Source organism: Heteronotia binoei, chromosome 13, assembly GCF_032191835.1.
Source record: "Heteronotia binoei isolate CCM8104 ecotype False Entrance Well chromosome 13, APGP_CSIRO_Hbin_v1, whole genome shotgun sequence".
In the NCBI taxonomy this organism is placed as follows: Eukaryota; Metazoa; Chordata; class Lepidosauria; order Squamata; family Gekkonidae; genus Heteronotia; species Heteronotia binoei.
The window spans coordinates 10,962,624-10,975,190 of NC_083235.1; the positions used below are offsets into that span (position 1 = coordinate 10,962,624).

Sequence of the window (12,567 nt, forward strand, 5' to 3'; positions counted from 1 at the left end):
TTTCCATCTGTCTGCTTGATGTTTCAGTTATTTCCCCAATTCTCATGGGGAAATATATTAGAAAGTTTGTCAAATCTTAGAGTTCAGTAAAATCCTCAAAGCGGTTTGAACAATGGAGTCCAGAAGCGGAGGGGGTTGGGGGTTGGGAGGGGGTAAGAAAGAAAGAGCCATCAATCAAATGCAGAGGTTCCAGAGCTCCGTTCCTGTGAATTCCTTCCCAAAGTGAGGCCTGGTCTGAGGCTGTGATCACAGACACTAAATAAATAAATGAGGCTTTGCTCCCCCTCAGGAAAGCCAGAAGGCCTTAAGGAGAGAGGGATGTGGCCATGACGGTAGGAGATTCCTCTCATTTTCTTTCCCCTCCCTTTCCCAGCTTGTGGAAACGTAGCGTCCGGTGGAGAAGATGAGGGGGAGTCAGAAGCCGGTTGGATTGAGGGCGCCGCCATCCTGCTTTCGGTTATCTGCGTGGTGTTGGTCACGGCCTTCAACGACTGGAGCAAAGAGAAGCAATTCCGAGGTCTACAGAGCCGCATTGAGCAGGAGCAGAAGTTCACCGTGATCCGCAACGGGCAGCAAGTCCAGATCCCGGTGGCCGAACTGGTGGTAGGGGATATTGCCCAAGTTAAATACGGTAAGCGGGCAAAGAATGGGGTGATGGCTCAGGCCAGGTGGGAGCCAGTTTGGCGTAGTGGTTAAGTGTGCGGATTCTTATCTGAGAGAGCCGGGTTTGATTCCCCACTCCTCCCCTTGCAGCTGCTGAAATGGCCTTGGGTCAGCCATTGCTCTCGCAGAGCTGTCCTTGAAAGGGCAGCTTCTGTCAGAGCTCTCTCAGCCCCACCCGCCTCACAGGGTGTCTGTTGTGGGGGAGGAAGGTAAAGGAGATTGTAGGCCGCTCTGAGATTCAGAGTATAGGGTGGAATATAAATCCAATATCTTCTTTTTTATTAGTGTCACCCTGCTGCCGCGTTGAACTGCAGTAGAAAAGCTAGATTCAAGTCCAGTAGAGCCTTAGAGATCAAAATGATTTTTGGGATTTAAGCTTTCCAGAATCGAAGAATCACCAAGTTAGACGAGACCTCCAGGGTCATCTAGTCTAACCCCCTGTACAATGCAGGGACTTCACAATTATTCCCCTCCCCCACACGTGGTCTTGTCACTGCGGCTTCTCTTATGTTCTAATGTTATGTAGAACTCCAGTTTTCTGGACCTAAATTTGACCCAGAGAGAACTCCAGTTTTTTCATCTGTGACTGGCATCCTCAGAGGTGTAACCCAAAAAAACTGGAGTGCTCTCTGGGTCAAATTTGGGTCCAGAAAACTGGAGAAGGCATTTGTCTCTAAATCATTTTGCCATGCCAAGCCAGCCAGCGGTTTGGAGAATGCATTTAAAGATAAAATTGCTTTCTTTCCAGCCCTCTCTCCCTCCCTCCCAACTTCCTTCCTTCCTTCCTTCCAGCAAGGTTTCTGATTGGCCACTGGAGTTTTGATTGGCAAAGCAGATTTTTAAAAATGTTGCCTTGGCCACACCAGAGCTCAAGTATCTTCACTGCGTGATCCAAGATAATATCTAGCAGCCATCCTGAGCCTGGCCACAGTTTGGCGCAGTGGTTAAGCGAGCAGACTCTTCTCTGGGAGAACCTGGTTTGATTCCCCACTCCTCCACTTGCAGCTGCTAGCATGGCCTTGGGTCAGCCATCGCTCTGGCAGAGGTTGTCCTTGGAAGGGCAGCTGCTGTGAGAGCCCTCTCCAGCCCCACCCACCTCACAGGGTGTCTGCCGTGGGGGAGGAAGGTTGAGGCGATTGTAGGCCGCTCTGAGACTCTGTCCTTGAAGGGGCAGCTTGTGGGAGAGCTCTCTCAGCCCCACCCACCTCACAGGGTGTCTGTTGTGAGGGAAGAAAGTAAAGGAGATTGTAAGCCACTCTGAGACTGATTCAGAGAAAAGGGTGGGGTATAAATCTACGTTCTTCTTCTTCTTCTGTGGTAGCCATCTTGTGGCAGCCATTTTATGGCTGCGCCTTCCACACTGTGTCAGAATTCTACAAGGGCCCATAGAGTTTAAAAGGTTGGGGACTTCTGATCTAGTGGCTTAGGTTTAGTCTTGCTGGGCATCCATCGGTGTGTTTCTTTCCCTCAGGTGACCTGCTTCCGGCCGATGGGGTGCTCATCCAAGGAAACGACCTCAAGATCGACGAGAGCTCCTTGACAGGGGAATCGGATCATGTGCGCAAGTCAGTAGAAAAGGATCCTATGTTCCTGTCAGGTAAGAGAGACCCGCAGGAAATCAGGTTGACTCAGGAAAAAGCTGGAAGAATCTTTAGGCCAATTAGGTTACTGTTCTGTTCAGCTTTGTTCATGACCATCATCAGACAAGACAAGCCCTGTGGCTGGGATGGAGAATGTAGAGAAAGAAGTCCTTTTCTCCCTTTCTCACAATACAAGAACTCGTGGGCATTCGATGAAATTGCTGAGCAGACGGGTTAAAAACGGATAAAAGGAAGTCCTTCTTCACCCAAAGGGTGATTAACATGTGGAATTCACTGCCACAGGAGGTGGTGGCGGCCACAAGTATAGCCACCTTCAAGAGGGGTTTAGATAAAAATATGGAGCACAGGTCCATCAGTGGCTATTAGCCACAGTGTGTGTGTGTATATAAAATTTTTTGCCCCTGTGTGACACAGAGTGTTGGACTTGATGGGCCGTTGCCCTGATCCAACATGGCTTCTCTTATGTTCTTCTGTGACACAGAATGTTGGACTGGATGGGCCAGTGGCCTGATCCATCATGGCTTCTCTTATGTTCTTCTGTGACACAGAGTGTTGGACTGGATGGGCCATTGGCCTGATCCATCATGGCTTCTCTTATGTTCTTATGTGGCGCAGAGTGTTAAAGCTGCAGTACTGCAGCCCAAGCTCTGCTCACGGCCTGAGTCCGATCCCCTGCGGAAGCTGGGTTTTCAGGTAGCCAGCTCGAGGCTGACTCAGCCTTCCATCCTTTCGAGGTTCCTACTCCAAAAAAAGCCCTGCTTGGCCCAGTGGTGATCCCGTGGAAAGCACTGTTAAGTCCCCGCTGACTTAAGGTGACCCCCATGGGGTTTTCAAGGCAAGGAATGAACAGAGGTGGTTTGCTGTTGTCTACCTCGGCATAACAGCCCTGGACTTCCTCAGTGGTCTTTAGGGTTTCCAATTCCCAGTTGGGGGGCAGGAGATCCTTTGATTTGGAAGCCCTCCCCCTGCTTCATGGTTAGCAGAAGGCAAGGGGGAGAGGGAAATGCCCACTGGGCACTCTGTTATACCCCACAGAGACTGATTCCCATAGAGTATAATGGATTGACCTATGGGTATCTGGGGCTTGGGGGGCTGTTCGTTGAGGTAGAGGCACCAAATTTTCAGCCTAGCATCCAGTGCCTCTTCTCAAAACATCCCCAAAGTTTCAAAGAGATCAGACCAGAGGGCCCAATTTTATGAGCCCCTAAAGAAGGTGCCTTCCATCCTCCATTATTTCCAGTGGAAGAAAGGCATTTAAAAGAAACAAGGTCCTTTTAAATATGAACTCCTTTCAGAGTTCAAACGTGCTTGTCCTGGCTCCAGCCCCACCCTAGGTGGGCAGCTTCTGATACAGAGCCCGAGATACCCACAGATCAATTCTCCATTATACCCTATGAGGACCAGTCTCCATACGGTATAATGACATGCCCAGCGGACTTTCAAACCCACTCACCCCTGCTTCTGAACCTTGTTGGTCTGTGAATGTATTGTAAAGATTGGGTTCCAGTGATAAATAAGCCTCCAAACTGAAGAAAGACGGATGAAACGTCTTGATATCTAGAACAGACGTCTTTGGAAGGGCTTCTTTAGTTCTATGAAGCCAGTTTGGTGCAGTGGTTAAGTGTGCGGACTCTTATCTGGGAGAACCAGGTTTGATTCCCCACTCCTCCACTTGCACCTGCTAGCATGGCCTTGGGTCAGCCATAGCTCTGGCAGAGGTGGTCCTTGAAAGGGCAGCTGCTGTGAGAGCCCTCTCCAGCCCCACCCACCTCGCAGGGTGTCTGTTGTGGGGGAGGAAGGTAAAAGGAGATTGTGAGCCACTCTGAGACTCTTCGGAGTGGAGGGCGGGATATAAATCCAATATCTTCATCTACCTCACAGGGTGTCTGTTGTGGGGGAGGAAGGAAAAGGAGATTGTGAGCCGCTCTGAGACTCTTCGGAGTGGAGGGCGGGATATAAATCCAATATCTTCATCTACCTCACAGGGTGTCTGTTGTGGGGGAGGAAGGAAAAGGAGATTGTGAGCCGCTCTGAGACTCTTCGGAGTGGAGGGCAGGATATAAATCCAATATCTTCTTCTTCTTAATACTGGAATATTGTTACTCCTTGGAAAGACTGTTTTTCAGCCGTCTTCTGAGAATGTCTTTTTGCTACATGCTCTTGTCTTTGAAGTTCCATGTGCAAGTTTGGTCAGAACTCCACTGACCTCTACATTACACTGCCTTGTTGTTTAAAATGTATGGTGTCTCTTAGCGTTTTTTTAATTTACCACCTGGGGATTAGCAACCCTATCGTAACAAGATCTTGCAACAAACCCAGGGGAGCTAACACCTTCTGGTTTTGATTTGGTTTCCGGCTAGCGGGAGTGATGGTTCTGCCCAGGGCTTCTTTCTGAGCAGGAACGCAGTTCTGGCTGGCTTGCTGTCAGGGGGTGTGGCCTAATATGCAAATGAATTTCTGCTGGGCTTTTTCCACAAAAAGCCCTATGTGAAACAGTGGTGGCACCAGGGGGTGTGGCCTAATATGTAAATGAGTTCATGCTGGGCTTTTTCTCCCCAGAAAGCCCTGGTTCTGCCTGATCCCTTATCGCTTCTCTCTCGGCTTCTCAGGCACACACGTCATGGAAGGCTCTGGGCGGATGGTCGTCACAGCTGTCGGGGTCAACTCACAGACCGGGATTATCTTCACTTTGCTGGGGGCTGGCGGGGAAGAGGAAGAAAAGAAAGACAAGAAAGGTAAGGGTTTTCCTTCGGGCCTAGGCAGGCGGCTCCTTAGTGCACACTCCAGTATCCTTCGTAGCTTTTCAGTCTTCATGCTTGCAACGGCCATTTTGTTTGCTTACGCAGGGGCGCAATAGTCATCCGCAGGCCTGCCTCCCCCATAGCAATGTTTTTCACAACCGCTCAGCTTCTGCCTCTGCATGAAGTCCACACACAGGGTTTTTTGTGGAGCAGGAACTCCTTTGCACATTAGGCCACACCTTAGGCCCCTGATGTAGCCAATCCTCCTGGAGCTTACATGGCTCTTCGTACAGGGCCTACTGCAAGCTCCAGGAGGACTGGCTAAATCAGGGGGGGTGGCCTAATACGCAAAGGAGCTCTCCTAGAATTCCACCCCTGCATATTAGACCACACGCCCCTGATGTAGCCAATCCTCCTGGAGCTTACAGGGCCCTTCATACAGGGCCTACTGTAAGCTCCAGAAGGATTGGCTACATCAGGGTGTATGTGGCCAATATGCAAAGGAGCTCTCCTAGAATTCCACCCCTGCATATTAGACCACGCACCCCTGATGTAGCCAATCCTCCTGGAGCTTACAGGGCTCTTTGTACAGGGCCTACTGTAAGCTCCAGAAGGATTGGCTACATCAGGGGGTGTGGCCTGATATGCAAAGGAGTTCCTGCTACAAAAGAAAGCCCTGTCAACACACAATCATGGTGATGGTGCTTCGTCAGGGAGAGCGATTTACAAAGGGAATTATTATAGTGTGGGATTCGCTGCCAGGGGATGGTGTGATGGCCCCACAAACAGACAGCTTTAAAAGCGGATTAGATAGATCCACGGAGGATAAGTCTGTCAATGGCTGCTAGCCATGGTAGCTGAAGAGAAGCTCCACATTCAGAGGCACTAAATCTCTGGATTCCAGAACCAGAAGGCAACGTCAGGGGAAGGCCTCGGCCTCTCTGCTCTCTTGTTAGCCCTTCAGAGAAACTGGTTGGCCACCGTGTGAGATAGGATGCTGGACTAGATGGACCGTCCCTGGTCTGATCCAGCAGGGCTCTTCTGATGTTCTTCTCAGGGGAAGGCCTCGGCCTCTCTGCCCTGTTGTTGGCCCTCCAGAGGAACTGGTTGGCCACTGTGTGAGACAGGATGCTGGACTAGATGGATCACTGGTCTGATCCAGCAGGGCTCTTCTGATGTTCTTGTGGTTTATTGTTTCCAAGGATGTTAAATACCATGTTCAGCAGCACTATTTCATTGTCTCACGCACTAGCAGGGCTGTGTGTTGACAATTCCTGCCAAATTCACATACCAAAATATCAACCATCTGAACCCTCAAAATATCAACCATCTGAACCCTCAAAATAGCAACCATCTGAACCCTCATTTCTTAAAATTTAGCCTCACATGTTAATAATTCAACGAGATCGATATATTTTGACTGTGTTACCGTATCATTTGGGGGGGGGGGATTTGAATAGTTGTGTGGGCTTGGTGAGGTTTCATAGTATATCAGAACCAGCAGCGCAGGGCAAAGGGAAACCTTGAACCTTCTAGGACAGGGGTGGGGAACCTCTGTCCCGAGGGCCATATACGGCCCTCGAGGTCACTTGCTGTGGCCCTCGGGGATTGTTGGACTGAACGAAGCCATGTGGCAGCCTCCCTGGGGCTTGGCTGGCCAGCAAGGATCGTGGGGCCCAGCCGCACTGTGCAGCAGCCTTCCCAGGGCCAGGCAGGGATCACAGGGCTCAGATGTACTGTGCAGCAGCCTCCCTGGGGCCTGGCCGGCCGGCCAGAATTGCTGCAGGGCCTGGAAAAGATACTGTCACAGTTCAGTTTGCACTTGATTATCCCAGAGGGTGTGGCCTAATATGCTAATATTAGGGGATGTGGTCTAATATGCTACTGAGTTCCTGCTGGGCTTTTTCTGGACCTATGCATTCGCCTAGGGCGGCGGGCCGTGTGTGTGCGTGCACGCCAGATGAGGCTCTCCCCACATGGCTTCAAATAGTAAAACAATTATTTGCATTAATTTTGCTGGCCTGAATCGTTCTCCCTCGGCGGAGCACTGTTTTTTAAGTTGATAATTTTTTATGGCCCACGAATGATGTTATAAATATCCATACGGCCCTCAGCAGAAAAAAGGTTCTCCACCCCCGTTCTAGGAGATGAGCTGGAACCTGTTCCTGGAGGCACAGCTTCTTTGAATCTTCTGGGCATGAGCATAGATAATTATCCCACTGCCTCACCCCCCAACTCATCTTAACTAGATCTTGGGTATTCCTGTCCTTACCCCTTCCTGTGATTTCTTTGTCTGTACAACATGCCGTTCACTTTCAGCTTCTGTTCCTCTGTCTTGCCTTTACCAGTTCCCAATTCCTTCCTAAGAGCCCCAGGGCGCAGAGTGGTAAAGCTGCAGTACTGCAGTCAAACTCTCTGCTCACGACCTGAGTTCGATCCCGGCGGAAGCTGGGTTCAGGTAGCCGGCTCAAGGTTGACTCAGCCTCCCATCCTTCCGAGGTGGGTAAAATGAGGACCCAGCTTGCTGGGTGGAAAGTGTAGATGGCTGGGGAAGGCAATGGCAAACCACCCCGTAAAAAGTCTGCCGCAAAAATGTCGTGATGCGACGTCACCCCAGAGTCGGAAATGACTGGTGCTTGCACAGGGGACTGCCTTTACCTTTTGATTCCTTCCTGGGGCCTACAGGTCTCCTTTTGTAGGGTCCATTTGAAGAAGGATATTGGATTTATATCCCACCTATACTCTGAATCTCAGAGAGCGGTCACAATCTCCTTTACCTTCCCCCCACCACACACACAACAGACACCCTGTGAGGTAGGTGGGGCTGAGAGGGCTCTCCCAGAAGCTGCCCTTTCAAGGACCACTCCTGCGAGAGCTATGGCTGACCCAAGGCCATCCCAGCAGCTGCAAGTGGAGGAGTGGGGAATCAAACCCTGTGAGGTGGGTAGGTCTGAGAGAGCTCTCCCAGAAGCTGCCCTTTCAAGGACAACTCCTGCAAGAGCTACGGCTGACCCAAGGCCATTCCAGGAGCTGCAGGTGGAGGCGTGGGGAATCAAACCCTGTGAGGTAGGTAGGGCTGAGAGAGCTCTCCCAGAAGCTGCCCTTTCAAGGACAACTCCTGCGAGAGCTATGGCCGACCCAGGGCCATTCCAGCTGCTGCAAATGGATGAGTGGGGAATCAAACCCTGTGAGGTAGGTGGGGCTGAGAGAGCTCTCCCAGAAGCTGCCCTTTCAAGGACAACTCCTGCAAGAGCTACGGCTGACCCAGGGCCATTCCAGCTGCTGCAAATGGAGGAGTGGGGAATCAAACCCTGTGAGGTAGGTGGGGCTGAGAGAGCTCTCCCAGAAGCTGCCCTTTCAAGGACAACTCCTGCGAGAGCTATGGCCGACCCAAGGCCATTCCAGCAGCTGCAAGCGGAGGAGTGGGGAATCAAACCCGATTCTCTCAGATAAGAGTCCGCACACTTAACCACTACACCAAACTGGCTCTTACATGACTCTTTCCCTCGGAATCAACACTGCTCCTGCAGCAGGGGTGCCATTGTTTGGGAAAGACCCTTGTGACCGAACCCTCGTGATTCTGTCATTTGAATGTTCTCCCAGCTGTGCAGAAGCTGCTCTCCCATGCAGCTGGGAGAACATCTAAAGGGCACCCCGGCGTAATTGATTTCCACCGACTCTCTTGACTCAGCATTGCTGAGATTTGACTCAACGTGCAGAATCATAGCTCATCGCTTTTGGAAAAGGGGATCAGAGTATGACTCATATAGGCTTTGGCATTTGATTGCTCGCCGTTGGGTCTTCAACAACAGTGAGATTTCAAATAATGAGCCACCGTAACCCCACTTTGAGTATCAACCGTGACACGCACATACGGACTCACAACTACCGGAACTCCGATCACCCGCAGCAAATGAAAGAGTCCGTTTTCAATGGGGGGGGGGAAACTTCACAGGTTCTCCAAAATTCCCTTTTTCCGTCGCCTCTCGACGTCCAGCTCAATTCTACATTCGCTTAGGGCAGCTGTGCCCGAAATTGTCTTGGCCCGCAACTATATTTACCGCTAATTGACTCCTGATCGATGGACATCTCTGCTAAGTGGTCAAGGGGCGCTGACCTAGATCCATCAGGGCCAATGGATGTTGAACTAAACATTGTCACTAACGTCCACTGTCGATGATGGTTGCTCTTATACCCTTCTTTATTGACAAGAGGCTGCCGGAGCCAATCTTGCCCTCGCAAGAGCTGACTCACTCTCAAAGCGCCGACCGCAAGTGCAAATGTCAATCAATCCGTGTTGACCCATGAGTCTTTCCAATCAAACTCGGTCGCTCCTTTCCGCTCTGCCCCCAGCGAAGGGGTGTCATCTTCAGCGCTAAAATTAACCGGAGTGACGGGATGTAATATTGACCCGAAACATCTACAGTTGGCCCTTTCAGTGACGCCACTGACAACTGTAATTGTGTGGTTTTATATTGTCATTTGCAAGGTTGACATGTTGTGAGCCGCCCTGAGCCTGCTTCGGCGGGGAGGGCGGGATATAAATAAAAAAATATTTTATTATCGTTCATCACAGTCACTCCAAATTGGTTTGCCGTGTTGACTCAGCTCATTGCTGGGTGATTCACTGTGATTCCACAATAAGCCAGCCCTATCCATCATGCGGTAGTATTTCTGATACCAAATTAACTTCACATGCACCCAGCGTCCTCGCTTACTGGCTTTAGAACTAAGCCCATTTCTAACTGGCTTAAAAGGAGATGACTCTTGACCCAGAATCATAACGAACTCATTGGCTATGGACCCAGCACTATAACGATTCCATGGAAAGCACCATTAAGACCAACGAGCGCTAATGTTTTAAGCAGGGCTTTTTTTGTAGCAGCAGCCCTTGAATTCAGTAGGAGCTCATAGCAGCGCAGCCCTTGAACCTTTCTGAGGGTTCCCCCTCTTCCTCCCTACCTATCTTGTCCATTGAATAGTAGGTGCAGCTGCATAACAATCCATGGATTAGGAGAGCGGGCAGCCAGCCAGCCGCCAGGGGCTTTGCCACACCCCCAGCAGCCCTCATTATCCCGTGCAGAAGCCCGCGCCACCCTTGCTTCACTTCTGATGTGATTTTGGGCAGCCGGTGGCTTGCTGACCTTTTGACTGGGGAGGGCCCAGCCAAGGAGAGCCCCAGGTGAACGAGGCCTGCTTGGGCTGGCTGGGTCTCTAGCCAGCCCAAGCAGGCCTCGCTTGCCCAGGACTCTCCTTTCTTGCATCAGGTTGCTTTTGGCTGGTGAGGGGGCAGCATATGCTAGCGAGTTACGCTAACTAGCTCCACCACCTATTTTTCTACATGACAACCCCTGTGTAGCAGGAACTCCTTTGCATATTAGGCCACACACACTCCCCCCCCCCCGATGTAGCCAATCCTCCAAGAGCTTACAGGGCTCTTAGTACAGGGCCTACTGTAAGCTCCTGGAGGATTGGCTACATCAGGGGTGTGTGGCCTAATATGCAAAGTTCTTGCTACAAAAAAAGCCCTGAGAAAGTCCAAGTGCAGGGGAGAGGAGGGGTAATTAAAACAACCTCCTGGGAAACATGGGTGTGGTGAGGCAGCTGCCACTGAATATTGTTTTAATCTGCCTAGCCAATCGGATTTCTAGCGGATCATCAGAAATCCTGCTGCCTCCAAACTTAGGAAAAATGGCTTCCATTTTGGGAGAAAGAAGGCACCATCCCATCGTTGGGCCAGTCTAGACAACCGCATCCTTCATGTAAAGTTTTCGCCCACTTCTGATTTGTTAATCGTTATTCATAGATTATAAATTGCTTGTATGATCTAATTATAAATAAATAATTTTTTTTAAAAATGGAAAAAGGAATCCTGCTGCCCATATTATCACGTTTGCATATGTCGTAACCTCCTTCCCACCCCCCACCCCAGAAAAAACTTCAATGAAGTTTACACTTGGTTTAAAAAGAAACCTTGCTGCCAAACGTATGCCCCACTTGTCTCCACCCACTTGCTAAAAACACTTGGTGGGCACCAGGAAAAGCGCCGGCTGGTGCTCCGGAGCCCAAAGGCAACACCCTGGGAATTCCTTCCCTACATATCTGTTTGTCATTAGAAAATTAGAGAAGTATATGTTGGTATTTCTGATGGTTCCTCGCAAAGGGCCTGGTGAACCTGAGCTTCGTAGCTGTAGTTCCGATTGTGCACAGCAGTACGCCGAAACACAACCGATCACGGCGTGCCCCGATCACCGGCTCACTCGTCCTTTTAAAAATTTTGCTTCCAACTTCGGAGGCAGCTCTGCCCAGCAGGCAGAGATAGATGGATTACCCAGTTCAAACTGGAAAGTAGGATGTGCGCCCTGGCCTGGTATAACTGGGGTGGATGCTTCATAGGGTTGCCAACTCCAGGTTGGGGTGGAGCCTGGAGATTTGAGGGGTGGAGCCTGAAGAGGGGAGGGGAGAGACTTCAAGGGGTCTAATACCATAGAGTCCACCCGGTCTTTTTTGGGTAGAAAAAGCCCAGCAGGAACTCATTTGCATATTAGACCACACCTCCTGGCACCACTGTTGCTTCACCCAGGGCTTTCTTTGTAGAAAAAACCCAGCGGGAACTCATTTGCATATTAGGCCACACCCCCTGGCATCACTATTGCTTCACCCAGGGCTTTCTTTGTAGAAAAAGCCCAGCAGGAACTCATTTGCATATTAGGCCACACCCCCTGGCATCACTATCGCTTCACCCAGGGCTTTCTTTGTAGAGAAAGCCCAGCAGGAACTTATTTGCATATTAGGCCACACCCCCTGGCATCATTATCGCTTCACCCAGGGCTTTCTTTGTAGAGAAAGCCCAGCAGGAACTCATTTGCATATTAGGCCACACCCCCTGGCACCACTATCGCTTCACACAGGGCTTTCTTTGTAGAGAAAGCCCAGCAGGAACTCATTTACATATTAGACCACACCCTCTGATGCCAAGCCAGCTGGAGCTGCGTTCCTGCTCAAAAAAAAAAAAGCATCCATTTTCTCTAGGGAACTAATTAATTAATTATTGTATGGCCTGGTGTGTAGAAAAGCCAGGAGATAGCACGATTGTCTGGCAGCCGGACATTCTAGCTCCTTTATGCCCTACTAGGTGGAGAGCTGGACTCGCTTTTTAAGGCAAGAGATGTTTCAGAGGTGGTTTTGCCATCCCCGGCCTCTGCGTCACAACCCTGGTACTCCTTGGAGGATGCCCTTCCAAGCACTAGCCCCGGCTGGCCCTGCTTTGCTTCCGAGATCTGATGAGATCAGGCGCCTGGGCCATCCGGATCGAGGCAAGAGATGCCCAGGGGTGGTTGGCCCCTGCCTGCCTCTGCGTAGCAACCCTGGACTTCTGCGATGGTCTCCCATACAAGTAGTGACCAGGGCTGACCCTGCTTGGCTTCCCTGGGCCATCCAGGGCAGGGCAAGAGATGAGCAGAGGTGGTTTGCCATTGGCTGCCTCTGCGTGGCGACCCTGCACACGGTGGTCTCCCCTCCAAGGGTTAACCCAGGCTGACCGTACTTAGCTTCTGAGATCT

The 12,567-nt window shown here is 50.7% G+C and overlaps 1 protein-coding gene across 1 annotated transcript in view; it reads left to right on the forward strand.

Moving 5' to 3' along the window:
* Positions 1-12,567, forward strand: part of ATP2B3 (ATPase plasma membrane Ca2+ transporting 3) — a 141,688-nt gene that overhangs the window by 29,677 nt on the left and 99,444 nt on the right. The window contains 3 exon segments of the mRNA XM_060252485.1: positions 374-631; positions 2,135-2,260; positions 4,874-4,999. Of these exon segments, the coding sequence (XP_060108468.1) occupies positions 374-631; positions 2,135-2,260; positions 4,874-4,999 (510 nt within the window).